Raw genomic sequence first — 21,665 nt, 5'->3', positions numbered from 1 at the left:
TTCTTTCTTTCTTTCTTTCTTTCTTTCTTTCTTTCTTTCTTTCTTTCAAGTTATCTCTATGCCCAATGTGGGGCTCAAACTCATAACACTGAGATCGAGTCACATGCTTTACTGACTGAACCAGCCAGGTGCCTGCATTTCACATCTTTTTGTGAATGAATTTTACTATCATAATGTAATTAATTCTCATTCTTTTCAATTTTCTACAATTTTTAGATTTCTTATTTTCTTCTCAATAGATTGTTTTGTCCATGTCTCCCATGAACGATCTTTAGGTCATATGCACTAAGGGAATAGGTAGCCTAAATAGTTTAATTGGCACCGTCTGGAGCTTGGAGGCCTGAATTCTGATGCCTTTTGATCTTGCTTACTCCAGGTCACAATCTCAGCCCTAAAAAAATGAATTGTACTTCCCGTAGCATTTCTCAAAATGTACCATGCATCTTTCCAGGTTGAGAAGATGAGGATCTTCTTTCTGCTGATGGTTTTGAGTAGTTATAAAGACATTTAGATCTTGGAGCTGCTGTGTAGGTCCCTGTGAATGGATCCTGTTAGCACCTTGACCGTTGCTCCCTTTTAACTGTCTAATTTTTTGATTTGACAGGGTACCATGCTCGGGAAGATTGAATTTGAAGGTCAGTCTGTGGATTTCGTGGATCCAAATAAGCAGAATTTGATCGCTGAGGTTTCAACCAAGGTGAGAGATTTCCCTTCACATTTTGTAGTTTTATTTCTTGTAATATCAAAATCTTCACTGAGGCGGAGGTCATCTTCCTGAAGCACCAGAGTTGAGGGAAAAAAGGATCTCATAGCATCTGAAATATACAAATCATTCCGTTTAAAGTTAGTAACTTTTTGGGGCGCCTGGGTGGCTCAGTCGGTTAAGCGTCCGACTTCAGCTCAGGTCACAATCTCATGGTCCGTGAGTTCGAGCCCCGTGTCGGGCTCTGGGCTGATGGCTCAGAGCCTGGAGCCTGCTTCCGATTCTGTGTCTCCCTCTCTCTCTGCCCCTCCCCCATTCATGCTCTGTCTCTCTCTGTCTCAAAAATAAATAAACGTTAAAACAAAAATTTAAAGTTAGTAACTTTTACTTGCATTGATCTAGCATCAATCAGAATGGCTATCGAGAACAACATTTCATGAAGAATTCCAGCTGTGAGAACTTTGGTCCACCAAGGTTCTTTTTTTCTTTTTTTTTCTTTTTTTTAATGTTTATTTAGTTTTGAGAGATTGAGAGAGAGAGAGAGAGAACGAGTGGGGGAGGTGTAGAGAGAGAGGAAGACACAAAATCCAAAGCAGGCTCCAAACTCTGAGCTGTCAGCACTGAGCCCAACTCACTGCTCAAATTCATGAACCATGAGATCATGACCTGAGCCAAAGCTGGACACTTAACTGACTGAGCCACCCAGGTGCCCCCACCAGGGCCTTTTCTTAAGAAAATGTTATTAAAGGACTGAAAATTGCCTGATTAATAGCATGTCAGCCTCAGAGAAAACACATGTTGATATTATCTGGTATTCCTGTTCCTATTTCTATTCACATGGAAATGGGAGACAAGGATTATAGGTCCTAGACAATCAGTACTGAGCCTTGATGTTGGGCTCAGACATGCATTCACAGGATGCTGAAGCATAAGAAAGATGAGTTGTTAAAGACAGTGAATTTTAAATTATATGTAATTGTTTATATATTTGAAATTTGATCATGCCATATGCAGTAATCTCTTGTTTTTAATTCCAAAATTTGTCCATTCAAATGGCATGGAACTATTTTTCTGTATTTTTTTTCTAGACATTTCCCTGTGAAGTGATTTGGTCTGAGACACAGCATGAAAAAGTGCTATTTTTCCTTTTAGAATTGAGAGCTACCTTGGGGATCTAGTGTAGGATTTTCCACATGTGAGAAATGTTGACCTAGAGAAATTCACCTTAAAAAAATTCTGTGGTAATGAGGTTAAAAACACTGCATAACATATTCCTCTCTTCAAGAGTCATAGTACAAATTCATATATTCATGTGTCTGTGAATTCTTGCTTAAAACTGCTATCATTCTGTATGAAGAGCGTATAATGTATTTGTGTAGAGACTAGAAAAAAGGAGCCTACCTGTATTTTTATATACATCATATGAAGAGAGAGATTGCAATGGTGAAAACTGTCCCTGTTTCTTGATGCTTGGTGCAATTAAATAATTTCATTGTAACTGTGATAAAATGCATATTTGTATCAGACTATATTCTATGAGTTTTATTTGGATATGGTTGATAACTTAATTCATTGTCTTGTAATTGCAATTTGATGTAGCTACAACTAGATGGTAATATTGCTTTATTTTGTAGCAGAAGCCTAAGGTTAAAAATAAGTATATACTTTTTCAAATTATGTGATGAGAGAGATTATCTGTAGCATTTATAGATCAGCTCAGCAATAATTTCTGCAGATCATGGAAAGAATGGGGTATTTTTTCTTTAGGATAGTTAGCTAAAGAAAAAAATGTGACAAACTTTATATATTTTTTTTCAAGTACAGTCTAAGGATTGTCATTTGCCATTCTATAGAGTGTGCGGAGAGTGGAGAGTAGAGAGTAGATATTTCAGTTAAAGTAAAATACTCTTTCAAATATCCAGGTTGCAACTTTTATCTAAAACTTTTTGGAAACATTGAAATCATCCTAAATTCAGAATATACTAGCTAATTCTCAAAGCTGAAATCCGTGTGGGCACCCAGTCCTCTAGGCTTTCTGTTTCTATTATTTCTCCTTTTATGACTTTGGGGAACTGATTCTTGGGTAAATGCCTGTGAAAATGGGTCTGACTCCAAGCAGTGCTTAGGATGTAGGTAATGATTATCATATGCTTGGGGATCCTTTTATGAAGCCTATCATTTCAATGCGGATAAATGCACAGTAACCTAAAGAGACCAGTGGTCTACACTAGCTTAGCAATCATCCGATTCTCATCCTGATTTTATCCATTAGCCCCACTGCATAAGCCTAATGCACAACAGCTCTACCCCATCCAGCCTTTATTACAAGTTGAAGATCAAGTGGTATTTAAAGCATGATGTATCTATTACCACATCTGCCTAGTGCTGAATCAGGTGGTAATACTTGAAAATTCCATTGCCACTGGTTGTTAATGAGGCAAATCATGGGAGAGATTATTGTTAACTATGGAAGCAACCAATTTCTCAGGGACCATTGTTATTACTGTAATCTACATTTTATGTAAAACAGCAAAGTACCCTTTGCTTCATAAGAAAAGGTACAGTCTGTGGCACTTGCTGTGCCTTTCTTCTACATTGATTGTTAATTGCCAGTCACTCCCTAGTAGTCAGCAATCACCCTGTTACCAATGTAAGTGCTAAGCATCTTCAGGTGTTATGATATGTTGTGTTTATGATATTGGTGTGCTGCTCACAGCTAGACCTTCCCTCTCACTCTCTGCTTTTTCGAATGGCAGGATGTCAAGGTGTATGGCAAAGGAAACCCCACAAAAGTGGTAGCTGTAGACTGTGGCATTAAAAACAATGTAATTCGCCTTCTAGTAAAGGTAAGTAATTTGTTGCATCTCGAGGGTGAGGATTTGTAATATTGATCTTTTTAGTGTGAAACTGATTTCCCTTTTCTGTTTCAGAGAAAGCTAATGTGTTCTCTCAGAATGTCAGGGGATCCATTCTCTTTTTGCTCTCTTTGATCTACAAAATAAAATTTATTCCTGTTAAAATTAGAGATGTGGAGTGTGTTTTTAAAAAATCTTTAAAGGCCACAAACAGAAGAGTGATGACTTCTTATCACTCATTGACTGACATTCTGAGACATGCCATGCTTATTTTCTTTGAGTTTAGAGATGACCAAAAATTGAGAGTCAGTTGGAGAACTCCTCCATTGGAGTACAATTATTATGTGACAAATGTTTTCAGGGATCATGCCCTGATAGAGTACAAACTTTCACATTGCTTCATATAAACTCTTAGGCAACCAATTAAAATTAAACGTTAAAAATTCTGCAGGAGAATGTAACCATTATGATGTTTCCTTAAATACTGTTTTGTTGGGATTTCTCCTTATCCCACTTTTCCATCTCTCTCCCTACCTATGTCTTTCTGTTTCTGTTCCTCTCTCTCTCTCATACGCGCACATACACAGATATTTCCATAATACCAAAATAGTTGTGAGTGCAGAGGAATTCTTCAATTCACCTTCTCTTCGTTCAAGAGTATCAGCCAAATGATCTAAATCATGATTTTAAATTCTGGCCCATTTTATTAATAAAAACTTGCATGGACTCTTCAGTAGCAGATGCTGTCGATGGCCTATCTGTATCTCTTTCTCATTTCACCATTATAGGGCATTTAGCCCATCCTCCAGTTGCAGAGGCCTGCACTTCATTGCTTGAGGGCTCTCTTTAGTTGGTTGGAGCCTATTGACTGGCAGGAAATACTGTAGAATTAATGATCCCTGGAGCACCCCCTACCTAAAGTCAAGAGAAGTTCAGTGTGTAAATATCTCAACTCTTGCCCCATGACTGAACTATCTTGAGAGTGGATTGTCTACACACTCAGAGTTCCTCAGTGGGCTGAAGCTCTAGGTGTTTACAGAACTTGATAATGCATAATTTATTGGCGTGTGTCACAGTGTCACTTCTTAGAAACCCATCCAAATAAACTCCTTTTTCTCAAATTCTTGTCTCAGGAAATGTTTCTAGGGAAACCATCAAAGATGTCTTCCTACCCACTTCTATATACAAAAGTTCTAATTATTCAATGACAATACATATACTACAGATAATATGAGAAAACGCTAGGAAAGAAGGCTGCTAAAAAATTTGGTCAGGTAAAAAAAGCAAAATTGAAAAAGATGAGAGGTAGACTAGCATAATTTTGCAGAAAATGGATTTCTCTCTCTTTTTTAAATAACTCTCTACCACAGCTTGTGAAAATAACCTATATTCCTGGGTGCCCAGTCAGGAATTTTTTAAGGCTCTGAAACCTCCTGAAATATGGGAAAGTACATTATTTTTTTCAGGATCAAAACTTTAAACATGTTTTTTCTTCACTTTCTGTTGACCACTGGCTCCATCTATATTATACAAAATACAGTGAGCCACCAAAGAATTTTTCACTCAGCATTATTCGTTTGAATCATGTACTCTTTTTCCCCATTAGGGAGTGGTTAATCAAGAGAAGGTCTAGGCAAAATTCTACTTTGGCAAAGAAAAATGTTATTAAATTGATTATTTTTGCATTTCTTTTCTAGCGAGGAGCAGAAGTGCATTTAGTTCCCTGGAATCATGATTTCACCAACATGGAGTATGATGGGCTTTTAATTGCTGGAGGACCCGGGAACCCAGCTCTTGCACAACCACTAATTCAGAATGTCAAAAAGGTACAGTGCTCCTGGGGGTAGTGTGTATCTGTGTGTGAGGTGGAGGGACTCTGCTATGTAACTGTCACAAAGGCTGTAATATATTTCAGGTATTCCCATATTCTTTTCCACTCCTGTCTATGGCCTCTGAGGCAGTGTCAGCAGACACGGTATGGGAGGAAACAAGGAGGAGAGAGTACCAGAGGCAAAAGGAACCTTTCTTTAGGCAAAGTAACTGGGACTGTGTCCTCGATTCAAGAGAGCAGGAGTCCAACCTCCCAATGTGTCTCTCTGTACAGTCGTAAAATGACAATTCACGTTTCTCACCATGACTTTGGTACCTACAACACCTTCAGGTTTCTAAAGAAACATTAAATTTTGTTTAGTTTATTAAGTACACTTTATTGAATTCTAATGCTACAAATTTGTCAGTCATGTTCTTTTTTTTTAAATTTTTTTTAACGTTTTATTTATTTTTGAGACAGAGAGAGACAGAGCATGAACGGGGGAGGGGCAGAGAGAGACAGGGAGACACAGAATCGGAAGCAGGCTCCAGGCTCTGAGCCATCAGCCCAGAGCCCGACTCGGGGCTCGAACTCACGGACCGCGAGATTGTGACCTGAGCCGAAGTCGGACGCTTTACCGACTGAGCCACCCAGGCACCCCTCATGTTCTTATTTATAACTTTTTTTTTAAGTTTATTTATTTATTTTGAGAGGGTACACACACATGAGAGGGAGATGGGCAGAGAGAGAGAGGGAGAGAGAATATCCCAAGCAGGTTCTGCGCTGTCAGCACAGGGACTCCATCTCACTACCGTGAGCTCATGATCTGAGCCAAAATCAAGGGTCGGATGCCCGTCCGACATAGCCACCTCGGTGCCCCTTTAGCCTTAACTGTTTATTCAATTACTATTTTCTTGTTAATTAAGAAAAAAAAGGATGCTTCATTTTTATTCCTTCAGAGGCAGCATTTGGGGGGGCGGTGTGGGGACTGTACTCTAGTTCATAAACATTCTCCCTGTATTAGGTTTTGGAGAGTGATCGTAAGGAGCCATTGTTTGGAATCAGTACAGGAAATTTAATAACAGGATTGGCTGCTGGTGCTAAAACCTACAAGATGTCCATGGCCAACAGGTGAGATAGTTATGCTTCTGTTTACAGGTCAAACTGGATCTGCAATGCTGTCAATAACTAAACGCAAAAGACTACAGGCCATTTTCTTTAGAAAAAACAGCTAACTGTACTATTACATGGTTCACAGTTGTCTGACTACCCGATACCACTTTTATTACATTTTTGAAAGGCAGCCTTCTCTAACAATAACGTTGCTGTAGTTTAAAGTTATTTTCCTCCCCTTGGCATAAGTTGAGGTTGTAATATCAAATGACATTATCAAACGATAGACTATCAAATGATATTCTAAGGGAAACTGTTCTGGTTTCTAACATTGTAGGACTCTAGTGTGACTTAAGAACTGGGAAGTCTTCAGGTCCTCTTGGTTTTACTTCTGACCCCACATGATGCCAATTTATTTAATATGGAGCTTTCCCCCACGGCCCCCCCTCTGCATGAAGTGTAATTCAGAATAATTCAGGACAGAGTCATCTCTTTATTATTTCCCCCACACTCTCTGGCTTTAAAATTACCTAGCTCCCTTAAAATAAATCACTTATATTTGCTAGTGAGCAATTCTTAACTTTTGTTATGAGTGCAGTTCTCCCTTTTCTAAAATTGTACAAGTTTAATAGACCTGCTATTTAACACACAGCAAAGCTTCCTGAATTGATTTTTGTTGCTAAAATTATTGGGATTAACAATCTGTGACTTTTCTCACAGAGTAATTTTCACTAAGCAATTGAAACTTTCACATTTTAATAGGCTTTACTTGTTCACTGTTTTACAACAAATGTATTTATATTCTTCTCTTCACTTTTCCTTTTCCTTATTCTTTCTCCCCTTTTCCCTCCAGAGGGCAGAATCAGCCTGTTTTGAATATCACAAACAGACAGGCTTTCATTACTGCTCAGAATCATGGCTATGCCCTGGACAACACCCTTCCTGCTGGCTGGAAACCACTTTTTGTGAACGTCAACGATCAAACCAATGAGGTAGGGCCCTCAATAAACCTGTTCAGTTGGCAATGAGTAATGCTGGGCTTTTAATACTCTGTTATACACATACCTTGTTTATGTGGGCTTTTTTTGATGTGTGTGTGTGTGTATAAGAACTCCTCTTATAGGTTATTTCCCATGGCCCTCTGCTTTTTAAAAAGTCATTTCTGTCTTATTCTCTCATCAGTTGACTCATTAAGATCCACTCTTTGAGTGGTTAATCAGTGACTGTCTTTCACATTGATTGCTAATGGGCATTTGGTGGAGATCTGTTTGGACCTAGTCCATATGGGTCTCTGGGACTCACTTAGCTCTGAAGTAGCCTTTGAGAAGACCCTTGGAGAAGTAATTTAGGAGTTGGAGATAAGAAGATTTGAGTTTATTCTGAGACCCTGGGGAGGAGGGCCCAAAGGCTATAGACCAAATCAGTTGTTTTTATTGAGGGGACCACATTTGGTTGAGTCTTTGTTGGCCTGTCTTTATTATGGCTGTTAGCTGCTAGAATGTCTTTAAGCCTTTAACTTAGTGTTTTTATTTGGACTTTATTGTCCGCTAAGTAGTACACAGTCCTGGTTAACATTCATTGTTACAGAAGGAATTTCTTCCTATTTCTTATTCCTTTAGGGGATTATGCATGAAAGCAAACCCTTCTTTGGTGTGCAATTCCACCCAGAGGTCAGCCCAGGCCCAACAGACACTGAGGTATGTCAGAAAATAAGACCTATTGTACACTTAGTCTTTTTTAAAATCAGAAATGTATTAATGTGAAAACTTGGGAAACAAAAATAGTTAGCCCAGATGATCTTGGGTAAGAATATTTTCAAGAAGAATACTTTGATAACACACACATTGTATTAAAATTTCCCCATGAATATCATGGAGGAAATTTCTATCTTCTTTAAAATTTAAAGTGGGAAAACCCTTACGAAACCTGATGTGATGCTATTTTTACTTAAATCATTATCATTCTAATATATTTAGTTCTGAAATTTACAATGGTTGTACTATGCAAATGAATTCCCTCTTGCTCTCTTGTTCTCATAACTGAAATGAAATTTTAATCCCCCATCTGTGACTTCACAAAAATCCCTATGGCAACTGGTTGTATAGCCAGGAAGGGAGAATAAACAGCAGCGGGAGAAGGAAGAAGGGCAGGGGTATGAAGGAGGGGAGAGGGCGTGCATGCACATATATGTGAGTCAGATGGCTTAAGAAGAGAACCACAAGGAATGCTTAGAAGAATTTTGTTTTTAATTTAAATATTTTTATTTTTGTGTGTGACTTTTTGGTTCAGTGTTCAAAGTCATCTTTCCAAACACAAGCTTCTGGTGACACTCACAAAAGTCTGGAAAGTCTGGTGTGACTTCCTCCCCCACACTCTAAGGCCTCCACTAGTCATGCTGACAGTTCTTCCCTGTTGGCAGATATTCTCAGAAAAGGCACCTAGGTAAAATGAGGAGAATCAGAAATTTCCCTCTGTAAAGTCTGCTTTCTCACCCGTGAATTGCCTTTTCAGATATTTATGCTTTTTATTTTTTAATATTATCAGGAAATAATGATTTAAGAACAATTATTTTAATGTTTATTTATTTTTGAGAGAGAGAGAGAGTGCAAGCAGGGGAGGGTCAGAGAGAGAGGGAGACACAGAATCTGAAGCAGGCTCCAGGCTCTGGGCTGTCAGCACAGAGCCCGACACGGGGCTCGAACTCACAAACTGTGAGATCATGACCTGAGCTGAAGTTGGATGCTTAACCCACTGAACCACCCAGGCATCCCAGGAAATAATGATTCTTAATAGCCCAAGTCAGTATACCATTACCTACCCATGATGAAAAGCATAAGGAAAATTTGGTGACATACACTATTGCCTAATGCATGGTGAATACTGTTTTCTTTTTATTTAAAATTTAAATATTTTGCCTATATTAGTACATCAGATTAGGAACATTGAAATTAAGGCATGCAACATCCAGTAGTACTTAATCCTTTTTCTTTGTGCTGCCGAAGCTACAAAATGAATATTTTTGTTGAAATTTGTCATGTCTAGTGAAACAATGGAAGTAGATTCATTGGTAAAGCTAAGAATAAACTTTAGAGATATTTTTAGAGTGGATAGAAATTTTAAAAATCCAGTTATTTTGAACTTTAGGACGTATATGCAATATAGCTTTAATTTCTTTTGTATAACTAGAGTTTTATTTAGAAGAAAACATTTAGAAGAAAATAACCCCTAATTAAGGGGATGAAAACTTGACATTCTCAGAAGGCATTATCTGAAATGTTCACTGTCTGCTGAAAACTTTCTTCTGATAGGATTTGAAGTGAACAATTAGAAATGTTTATTTGATCTAATTCTTATAATAGTAAATATTTAGTTTGCCAATTTTGGCAGGAAAACAAAAACCAAATAGTGCATATGAATACTTACCCTTAAAAAAAGTATGTTACTTATCTGAAGTTCAAATTTAACTGGCCATACTATGTTTTATCTAGTAACCTGATGAGTTTTGCAGCTTCTAACTTGTTGGTTCTATTTTTTTCTAGTACCTGTTTGATTCTTTTTTCTCACTGATAAAAAAAGGGAAAGGTACCACAATCACATCGGTTCTGCCAAAGCCAGCACTGGTTGCCTCTCGAGTGGAGGTCAGTATATGCGGGCTTCTTTTTGGTTTATGTATTTTTTATTTTCTCTATCATATGATAATTTTTTTAAGTGAATGATGTTAACCATTTTAATGTCTATAAGAGATGATTAGTGGTATGGTAATTACTCATCATTTTAGCATCTAATTATTTTGCCTGTTCTTGATGGAATTTTCCTGTTTTGATATAAAATCTTTTACAGTTTACTTCTAGAAAATTTGTAATACAATAATTTAATAAAGAATAGGCTTTTAGTTTCAAATTTGACACATTTTTTATTACTTAATAAACTATAGTCTTATGTACGCTTGAGATACAGTTCAGATTACAGAATCATTATTGATGATAGAACATTTTTTGTTTCAATGAGAAGAGTTATTATTCAATAGAATAATACTATTTTACCTCTAAAAAGCAAATGGATAAGGATTACTATAGCACAAGACTTGAATCCTTATTTATTTAAATACATATGTTAATATGTTAAGGTTTCTACCCATTTCCTTCATAGTTAAACCACACACATACCCACATCATTATTATATAAAATTTAGAAGAATGTATATGTATTTTCAAGTATATATATATACGTATTGACTCTTTTTATAAATAAAAATAGTTGAATTATATGTTTTCATAAAATGATAATTTGAGTTGGATGCTCTGTTTTAAGGATTTCCATGGCAGCCTCTTTGCCTGAGATAGAAAGATTGGAGGTAATTTACCCACTCAATGTGGAATAAAATGGTGGGTTCTTAGTAGCCAAAGAAAGCAATGTACTTACAGTATAGTGTTTTTCTCAGAATATCAACTCATGTTCTTCAGATGTGTATCTTTTTGTTAATGGTGAGGAAAAAGACACCAAAAAGACACCAAAAAGTTTGGGATTCCACAGTATCTTCGCATGTAGCAGGCATCCAATAAATATTTGTTGAGGCAAACCAATTTTCCCCAGTCCTTGTCTTTTGCAGTGAGCAGGAGTATCTTTCTTCTCTGAAGGGTTTGGCACTTGTGGCTCAAAACTAAGCAGTATCATTATTTCCTTGGAGTCACATAACAGTCTCTGGAAGTTCAGTATGTTGCCAAGATATGAGCTTTATCTTATTGCATTATCTTTAAATATTTCTGGCACTGAACTGTAAAGGCAAAAATGTGAATATGCAGGTGTATCCATGTCCCCTTGCCTTCTATGTTTTCATTTGTCCATTAGGGAAAGCCCAGGTCTCCTTTGTCCAGAAGGAAACCAAGGAATATTGAATGGAATACATTTAAATTTTAGGGAGATTCTTATCATATATATGTGTGTGTGTGTGTGTGTGTGTGTGTGTGTGTGTGTGTGTGTATGTGTGTATTTAAATATATACATATATGGGGCGCCTGGGTGGCGCAGTCGGTTAAGCGTCCGACTTCAGCCAGGTCACGATCTCGCGGTCCGTGAGTTCGAGCCCCGCGTCAGGCTCTGGGCTGATGGCTCGGAGCCTGGAGCCTGTTTCCGATTCTGTGTCTCCCTCTCTCTGCCCCTCCCCCGTTCATGCTCTGTCTCTCTCTGTCCCAAAAATAAATAAAAATAAATAAATAAATAAATAAATAAATATATACATATATATTTAAATATATATTTATGTAATTATTTTTAGGTATTTATATGTCTTGGAATAAAATGTAGACCTCTTCTCACAATTTTTCACTTAAATGAAAAAAGCTTCATGAACTTTGGAAATTGCTTTGAAATTAGAAATGTTTAAATTTTTAGTCTTTTTCCTCACATATTACATATTTTTCAAAATATTGTACTTTAAATCACCATGTAAACTTAGACAATATAGTTTGAGTTCTCCACTCTTGAAAATGCCTATTTCCCCCATCTTCCTAATCAAAGCAATGTCATTTTCTTACTGCTTACAGGTCTCCAAAGTCCTTATCCTAGGATCAGGAGGTCTATCCATTGGTCAGGCAGGTGAATTTGACTACTCAGGATCACAAGCTGTAAAAGCCATGAAGGTGAGAGATCTTTGTAAGAATTAATATACTCCTTTAATGGGTCCAATTAGTATTTTATAATTTAGATTTATGACACTACCTCCTTTCAAAGTCACTATAATTGATATCCTTAACTATTCCTTACACATCTTACATTAAAGAAACTTTGATCACAGGCAAAAATTTTAACTTTCTTAAACTTTTTCACGCCTGCAAATCAAGAACTTCGGCATGATCTCCAAAATTATCTATGTTACCACCTACTTATACCGAAAACATAAAAAGCCACATTTACAGATGTTGCTCATTGTTTTTGAGGCAGTGAGCTTTTAAAATATACTTGTGTTTTGTATGAAAGAGGGAATTTGGGCTCTAAGATATTTTGAATGCTCTACAGGATGCTTCAGGCATCTATGGTTGAAATGGCAAGATCCAGTTGAGAGAGCAAAGGCATCAGTGCCTTTTGTCCAAGCTATAGAAGTCGCTAGGGGACCCAATTATCTGTCACTAGGGGACCCAATTTCCCCATCTGTGACTTGGGCTGGATGACCGACCAGAATGATTTGGCAGATGTTTACATGAAAAAGAGGATTTGATGCTCACGTTGGGAAGAACACCCTTCCTGTTTCTTCAAAGTCTTTCAAGATCTCCCCAACTCTTTGTCATAGCAAAATAAACCTTTAGAAAAAATTCACTGTACATGTATTTCTATTAAGGAGCTAATCTGGTATCTCTTTGGTGTCCTAATTTCCTTGGATATCCCTATTTTGGTGCTAATCAGCCATCCAGTGGCCATGTGAGCTCTTCTGTGACTTTGCCTCTGGCTTTGCAGTATAAATCCGTTCACCAGAGACCTGGCTAGGAGAAAGCAACGCGTTGAAGGTGGCGGGAAACTAGGGCAACAAACACAGAAAAATAATTGGCCAGAATTTTTCTTTTTGTTTTATTCAATATTCTGTAGATGAAGATTTTCACCTGACAGATGTCTGTTGAAAAAAACAGAATGCAGTCCCCAATTACCTTACTCTTCTTCCCATTTGTTTTTATTTTTTAATATTCTTCTCCATACATGCATAGGTGTATACACTCACATGCACATGTGTTTTTTGTGCACATTTTCAAGGACTACTTTACTTTATTGTAGTACGATTCAATTTCTCTTCGTATAATTAGAGGATGTCCAATGGTTTAGATTGGTTAGAAAACAATGTAAGTACATTCAGGGCTTGTAAATACATTTAATTAGCATACTTTTAAATCCTATTTGGTAGTTTTATAAAGGACTAGTATTTTCATAGCTTGTATTTTTTTACGTGCTTTACATCCATTAGGTGAAGTTATACATTTCAACTGAAGAATAGGCATTATTAGATAAAGTATTGTGATTAATTAAGAAGTTAGTAGAAATGAATTCATGAACTAAACATTTTAAAATAATCAGATGGTGCATATATTATAACCAGAACTATATTATAAAAAAGTTAGAAAATTTATTAAAATAGTTTGAAATTATGTCTAAGTTTTAAAAATGTATAAACACTCATCACAGTCATTTATGGAACTTTACCTATGTAATTTGATTTACAAAAGTAGCTATATTCCTTGTATAGGAAAATAGCTATATTCCTTGTACAGGAAAATATTTAAGTCTGTCGGTGCTTTTCTTCAGTAGTTAGACCTTCTGTAAGTTCTATTGATGACATGTTCTCAGTTTAGACTTAATTATTTAAGTTCCAACCCATATTTTAAATGCATTTGCTTATCTGTATGTATCTGTTCAAAAAAATTAATCATACTTTTTTAAAATCACTCTCTTCACCTCTTGAGAGATGACTCATATTGAGGAAAGGGCATAGAACTTGAATCATAAGGCTTGGATTAGAGCCCTAATTTTGCCATTTATCAGGTCTTTAGCAAGTCATTTAACCTTATTGAATGTCAATTTTTTCATCTGTGAGGTAGAAATTTCTCTTGTAGTCTGGGTATAAAAATCAAATAAATTAATAAAAAAGTAGATTATAAGTTTTAAGGCACCATTTGAATTTAAAGTAATATGAAATATATTTAATATTTTATTCAGATTCTCCCCCAAGGACATGTAGGGCTTTCAAGGATGATTTTTATACTTTCATCTGAATATTTTGTTGATGTTTTAGGAGTGTTCAAAATTGACATGGTAATAGGTAAAATAATAAGAGCCATATGGCCATATTTTATAATAATTATTTTGCTAAGTGTCACACTCATCCTGGTTTATAATGCTATTATCCTTCATAGCTTACATGAAGAATTATTTCTGAGGTATCTGCAGATGTGAGGCATAAGATAGGGCTATGAATACCTTTACACACACACACACACACACAGAAATTTTTATTTTATTTTATTTTTTGCCATTTGGTCATTTTCTATTAATATAACATGTATACACAGTGTATAATGCTTTTTGTTGAAGCACTAAGGCAGGCATTAAAATATAAAAAGATGGAATTCAGCAGAAGGCTCCTGATGCTTCCAGCAAGAGCACATCATTCTACATTTTAAAAGTACATTCCGTGTTGGTCTCTGACAAACATTGCAAAGGGAGGCTTCTTTGATGTTGCCTGTGGTTCTGTTTTATAGTTCACTAATTTCAAAGTTTTTAAGATATTTTCTTTAGTGTTTTAAGGTCAATTGAGCTATAAAGTTCAGCAGTATTTGTAGACCTCTAGTTAAATTCTATAGACGTTATCTTAAGTTTTGCCTGATGCCTCTAGTGGCAAGGAATTCAGGGTGAACCACATAGGCAGCCAGTTCTTTTTGGATAGTTTTGTTTTCAAGCAATTTTTTTCCTTCCTTTCACCAAACATTAGTCTTTCTTTTTCTTCCTAGTCCTATTACTGATCTCTGCAGCCCACAGAATGACCTATAAGTTTTGTCTCCCAATACAAACCGTTTGTTTGAGTATGGTCATTCTCTTCTTTAGACTATATGTTCAGATTCTGTGTCCTTTTGTTTTTTCAGGAAGAAAATGTCAAAACTGTCTTGATGAACCCAAACATTGCATCGGTGCAGACCAACGAGGTGGGCTTAAAGCAAGCAGATACTGTCTACTTTCTCCCCATCACCCCTCAGTTTGTCACAGAGGTCATCAAGGCGGAGCGGCCAGATGGGTTAATTCTAGGCATGGGTGGCCAGACAGCTCTGAACTGTGGTGAGTTCTTTTTGGCTTAACTGCAGAGTTTCAGCCCAGGTACTTCTGTGTAATATTTTTTGTTTGAATCCATCTAACAATTATGCTCTGTGTGTTCATAAAAGCCTTTATTTCTTTAATGTGTGAGGAAGCCATTAGCAAACAGCCACCTGAAAATGTCATGTGATAAATATTACTGGTTTATTTCACAGAACAGCTAAGGTACAAAAAGAAACCTTTTACTTGAATGCTCTGGGGCGGCGAAGTGAGGTCTCCCTCCTCCATTTCAGGAATTTGCTTTTCTGTGTTACCAGCAAAACATTGAGAACTACCATGAATAAAAAATGAGAATTAACATTGATTAAATGCTTTGTGCACTTATGTGTTGGCCCTGTAGCATTTGGCTTTCACATATATTTTCATGATAACACAGTTTAGTCTCTCTGCAATCCCTTCATGCATCTGCTGAGTCCAATACTCTGTCCTTTTTACAGTGCTTCAAATCTTTGGAACTAGATAATGAATGAGAATCTCATTAGCTAGTTGGCGTAAGCAGTTGGTGATGTAATTTATAAGTCAAATATAAAAATCTTAGCTTAAGTTAAGTGGCACGCAAATGGAAACACTATTTTGATTATTTTTAACCCATATAGAGATCCACATCACTGGGATTATTTAAATAAGATAATCTCAATATAGGAATGGATCATAGAAAGAATGGAAATATACTAAAATCTAGAAGTTCACTGTATCCTATGATTTTGATTAATAAGAATAATAGAAATCATGTGGAGAAGGTGGTAATATAAGTAATAATACCACCAGCAAAATATTTTGCTAGAATGTCTTCAGAATGTTTCTTTCAATTTTTTTTTTTTTTTTTTTTTTTTTTTTTTTTACCTTAAGTACAATTTTATTGTAGACTGTGGTGGCTTTGGAGTTCATTTTAAGGTTAAAAAAAAAAAAAGTTGTATTCAGGTATCTGTTAAGAAAGACATAAGAGTTTGAGATTCTAAAAATTGATTATATTTGGTTCTTCCATAGGAGTGGAACTATTCAAGAGAGGTGTACTCAAGGAGTATGGCGTGAAAGTCCTGGGGACCTCGGTTGAATCCATTATGGCCACAGAAGACAGGCAGCTGTTCTCGGACAAACTAAATGAAATTAATGAAAAGATTGCTCCAAGCTTTGCGGTGGAATCGGTAAGGAATCTTTGTTCTGGAGAAACAAGGCCATTATTTGTCTTACATTTATAGGGAGAGTTATTTGTCATGCCTGAAAATAATAGCTAAATTATTATATATGCATATAATTTCTTCCAGAAATGTGTTAGTGTCTCAGAGACTTTGTGTATTAATTACAGCCTTCCATGCTACAGTATTTGGGAGAGGTATTCATATTTTATGAAAAGGGAAGCAAAAGCCCAGAGATGAAGTGGTTTATCAGTGGTTGAAGTGCCACTGAATATCAGATCTCCTGAATTAAATAAAACAAAGAACCATGTAAACTTACAATGCCAAAGTGATTTTTACTTTCTTTTCTGGGACCAGTCACACATCTTGTAGATGGGAATGACCTGCAAATGGGAAATGATTGGATTGAAATTTTCTTGTTAGAATGGAATAAACATTTAAAAATGAAATTATCTAGAAAAAAGCCATTGGATCTAATCAATAAGATTCATGACTGAAAAACTTGTAGATTAGGTGTTTGGAGAGGATAGATTGTTTTGTGTTTTTGTTAATCACTTTCTATCATAGCCTGTGCCTATTGATAGGCTATTATGAGGCACCAACATAAATTTGGCTTGATATATATATCTGTTTTTTGTCCCTGACTTTATTCCTGATTTCAGGCATATACATTCAATAAAGTGGGGGTTCTGGAGGCAGTTTTTGATGCAACTTCCCTATTGCAAAAATAGGCAAATCTTGAGGGAAAAGGGCAACTATTGCCGGGACGACGAAAATAGGCTGTGTGGTTTTAAGAAAAGAATGCTCACAAGTACATACAATGTTTCAGAGCTGTCAGTCAGGAATAGTCCCGGGATAACTCTGCTGAACATTTGGAAAGCTCCTGCCATACATTTATTCTTTCATTGCCAGATTTAATTATGTCCTTGCTTCCTCAGGATGCGAAACAGGCATATGGGAAAGGTGTAATTACACTCCCATTGGTAGTGTAATAATATTCCATGACAGAAAAATATAGCCACCATATGTTGTATTCTGTAAGTTAAAAAAAAAAAATCTACGCTTCTGGGACTATTCTCTGACTGAACTTGAAAAATGAAAACTCTTTCTATATAGTATTCCTAATGGCCTATTGCAGGAATACCAAGTTAGTTTCAGCAGTAGAAATCCTTGCATCATGAAGAGATGAAGGCTTTTAAACTGAATTTAAAAATTCAATATGGCTCCCATTCTCAAATTAACGATGATTTCAGCTTCAGCCATTGTTTTATTTTTTATATGGCAAAATAAAATTTACAACAGAAAGATGAAAGAAAAACTTTCAGTGAGTGTGAAAAAAAAATCCTAGAATTTTACTTAAAATTTGTAAAACAACACTTGTTCTTCAGAATGAAATGAAGCAATAATACAACATTTCTATAATGATTCTTCCCAAATGAACTGATTTATCTCAATTGCTAGACTCTGTTGGTGTGGTCTTTTCTGCTAGTGTGGTCAGCTTTTCAAACTTTGAGTTTTTCTCATTGACAGATTGAGGATGCCCTGAAAGCAGCAGACACCATCGGCTATCCAGTGATGATCCGTTCTGCCTATGCTCTGGGTGGGTTAGGATCAGGCATCTGTCCTAATAAGGAGACATTACTGGACCTCAGCACAAAGGTATGTGTTTTCACAGACCAAATTCTTATCAATCAAGAAAACTGATTTGATAAACCCTTTCAGTTAGAGAAAATTATGTAGATGAGAAATGACCTTTTCTCTATTAAAACCACCGTCATGTTTTCTGTAAGTGTTATCCAACAGACTGTAGCTTTGTAAGGGAAATGAAGTGCAGTTATTGACATTGGAGCACAGCATTAGCCAAATTTCTTGGTGAGCTCTCGACGTTCTTGCTAGAACTGTTTTCTTTCCTGCTTATGTATGCTTCTTTTTATTAGATAAGGAGTTTTTTGTTGGTTGTGTGTACTCTCTTCTCACCAAATAGAACGATGCCTGGTGATATGGGGTCTCAATAATTTCTTGCTGAATGAATGAGTGCGGGTGCAGTCAAGAGACCCATGTAACTTACATGATGGTCATGGAAGTGAATCTGACAGAATTATAAGAGCTATTTCGGGGAATGCTGAGTAAATACCAAGCACAGCTTGTATCTATCATTACTTACTTTTTAGAGAGAAACAAAATGCGGCCGTGAGTTGTTGACATAGGATTTTGAGAACAGATAAATAAAATTAAATATATTTAGATAACTATAATGACAAACTTACATGTCAACAAGTTGGATTTAGTGTTTCTAAAGTTGCCAAAAGAAATAAAAAAGGACAATATATCAATATCGGTATTTCTTGTTTCCATTCTAGACTTATGAATCATATATTTAAAGAAAAGACAGGTTTATAGAAGTTTTTTTTTCTAGAATATTAGATGTTTCCAATATATTTAGTATTAGTAATCTCATTATTACTCCCAGTAGTGACAATGTGTACTTATTCTTTATTAAGAATATATATTTTACAGTATAAAAAAATTCTGAACACTGAATTGTTTAAAAACATTTACAATGAAAGCAATTTGTGGATGGGATAAATTTTAATGATTTACAATTCCTCTAAAATAATCAGTAGGGCATTGAGTGTTTTTTTGTTGTTGTTGTTGTTGAAAACCTAGCTTTTCCCTTGAAAATAGTTACTTGTATCATTATTTCCTAAGCTACCCCTTATTCTCTTGATATTATGTTTACCACCTTCAGAAGCTGCAGTAACTCACCTAGGTCTTAGTCTTTTGCACAAAATCTGAGACTGGAAAGAAAGAAGTTGAGGCAACTTCTCATTTGATCTCAGTTGTCCTTGTGTCCAAACATCCAGCCTAGTCTATTAGAATGCAAAAAGCTTTCCGAAATTCATACCCTTTGTTTCACAGATTTCCTCTTTTAGCATGCAATCCTAATGACAAATTAATCATTATTAAATTGTTAATGCTGGTTACAGAGTTTCCTAACCACTTTGAAAACCTCATCATAGGCAGCTGTGGGGACAAATGTGTTACATTTTCCATTGCACATGGTGAATCCTATAGTGTTGACTGAGGTTAAACAAATAGTGTTGAGACACATTAAAGAAAAACTAACATTGAGTTATTATTTCATTATACTGCCTGCTAATAATTTGAAAAAATTCACAGTACTTTCTCTGGTTACTTTCTCTTCCTTTCTCACTGCTATTACAAATCAAAAACATTATGAGACAAAGGGACATTTCTGTTGGATTTTCAGCCACCAAATGTCCTAAGGTCAAAGACTTCCTCTTTCATATTTTGGGTTCAGTATTCTACCCACCAGTGCATACTCAGTAAATATGAAATGATAATTATACTAATTCATATCTGTTTAATCAGGCATACATGATATATGACTCAGGGTATTTAAGCACTTAGGCGGTGATTAACCATAATAATAGTTGCATATGATTCTTCTAATTCCCAAGTTTCGTATGCCATCTTGGCTAACTGTTTACAACCATCATTATCTCCTTTCTTCTCCTCATCAACGTCAACTGACTTTTATTGTGTATGTCACTGTACAAAGCACTCTCAGCTATTTTAGAGAAAACCAGTCTTTAGACTTATTTTTCCATATTTATTCGCACTTATCACATTTTCTGGTTTCACAGAAGCCTTGCTGCTGAAATAATTCCATTTCCCTCTGCCTGATTGCTCAATTATTTTCTCTTTTTCCTAAATTAGTTTGATTTAATGTCATATCAGCACTTTGAATGGCAAGCCTCAATAATGTAAATCAAGCGTATTCACTGCAGGATGCTATTCCTAGTACCTCACTGATTTTCTGACACATTGTGCCTTCTGGAGCACTGAGGAGGATGGAGACTAGGCTTCAGACCATGATGCTGACCGGGATTCAGGCCAGGGCACTGTGCCAAATATCCATGTTTAAACTAGAACCTTTCCTTACTCTTTGATGCCTTGTGTCACCAACTTCCAGGCCTTTGCTATGACCAACCAGATTCTGGTGGAGAGGTCAGTGACAGGTTGGAAAGAAATAGAATATGAAGTGGTCCGAGACGCCGATGACAATTGTGTCACTGTCTGTAACATGGAAAATGTTGATGCCATGGGTGTTCATACAGGTAGGCAAAGAATCTTCAAGAATAATAGTAATGCCTGCGTTCACGCTTCTGATGACCCACAGCCACCTTTATTGAGTTCTTTTCATTAAACTACTATTCTTAGCTGACTGACTAGTGATAATATTCTACACAAAATAGTATTTCACAATATTGAAAATAATCTCACGTTGATCTCATGTTTGATCTTCACAAAAACACTGTGAAATAAGTCAGGTATTATCCTGATTTCATTTGAGGAAGAAGTCAAATATAAACAATGTAGTGATGGTAAACTATGTAAGACTTGGTGTTGAGAAGTAAGAAATGAGGTTAAGACAGCTTAAATCAGATGAGGGTATTTGTTACCAAGTGAATGAGAAAATAGCCACAAGTAATAGGTGAAATAGTTTTGTTTTTTTTTTAGGAAGAGAAACTAGTTAGACAAGAGGACAAAAATGATGACTTAGGTTTCAGAAATGTTAGCTATGAGGCATGGGTGGAATTCTCAAGAAGAGGGTTGATAATGTGGAGCTGGAAGTCAAGAAAGGGGAATAGAAATAAAAAAGCTGATGTAAAATCATTGGCAGGCATTGATGTGAAGGAAATAATTGAAGCTGGAAGCAGAGACTAAGTATTCAAGGACATAGGCATAGAAAGAAAGACAATAGGTTCAAGGACTGAACTTAGGAACTGTTTAGATTTACAGTGCAGGAGTAAGAGGAAGGGTTAGTGTTTAAGAAAAAGAAGGGAGTGATAGAAAGAAAACAAATAAGTCAATACAAGAAAATCTTTTATAAAAGAGCTTTGGTTTTGGTTATATCAAATGCTATGAAAGGTCAAGAGTTAGGATTTTAATGTGGGGTTTTGAATATTCAAGAAGACAGTTTTAATGCAAAGTTGGTTATGGGACTCATATTGATAAGAATTATATGGCAATGAGAGAGATGATGACTTGGGAAACTTTAAAGAAGTTTAGTCATGTAAAAAATGAGAGAGATGTTCTTGTGATTAATAATGTAGGGGGACAGGCTTCTTGAGCCAGTAGAAGCCTGAGAATGTTTGTGGGCAGAAGGATTGGAG

At 36.1% G+C, this 21,665-nt stretch overlaps 1 protein-coding gene across 1 annotated transcript in view; it reads left to right on the top strand.

Moving 5' to 3' along the window:
• The window catches only part of CPS1 (carbamoyl-phosphate synthase 1), a 128,915-nt gene that overhangs the window by 33,568 nt on the left and 73,682 nt on the right, over positions 1-21,665 (top strand). The window contains exons 6-17 of the mRNA XM_049614985.1: positions 605-697; positions 3,460-3,549; positions 5,256-5,384; positions 6,393-6,499; positions 7,335-7,473; positions 8,101-8,178; positions 10,021-10,119; positions 12,025-12,120; positions 15,103-15,292; positions 16,316-16,473; positions 17,995-18,123; positions 20,462-20,606. Coding sequence (XP_049470942.1) covers positions 605-697; positions 3,460-3,549; positions 5,256-5,384; positions 6,393-6,499; positions 7,335-7,473; positions 8,101-8,178; positions 10,021-10,119; positions 12,025-12,120; positions 15,103-15,292; positions 16,316-16,473; positions 17,995-18,123; positions 20,462-20,606 — 1,453 coding nt within the window. The remainder of the gene's footprint in view (positions 1-604; positions 698-3,459; positions 3,550-5,255; positions 5,385-6,392; positions 6,500-7,334; positions 7,474-8,100; positions 8,179-10,020; positions 10,120-12,024; positions 12,121-15,102; positions 15,293-16,315; positions 16,474-17,994; positions 18,124-20,461; positions 20,607-21,665) is intronic.

The sequence above is a fragment of the Panthera uncia genome (genome assembly GCF_023721935.1).
Source record: "Panthera uncia isolate 11264 chromosome C1 unlocalized genomic scaffold, Puncia_PCG_1.0 HiC_scaffold_3, whole genome shotgun sequence".
Classification (NCBI taxonomy): Eukaryota; Metazoa; Chordata; class Mammalia; order Carnivora; family Felidae; genus Panthera; species Panthera uncia.
Note: the sequence above shows the minus strand (reverse complement) of the source record. Positions and strands in the feature narration are given on the sequence as shown.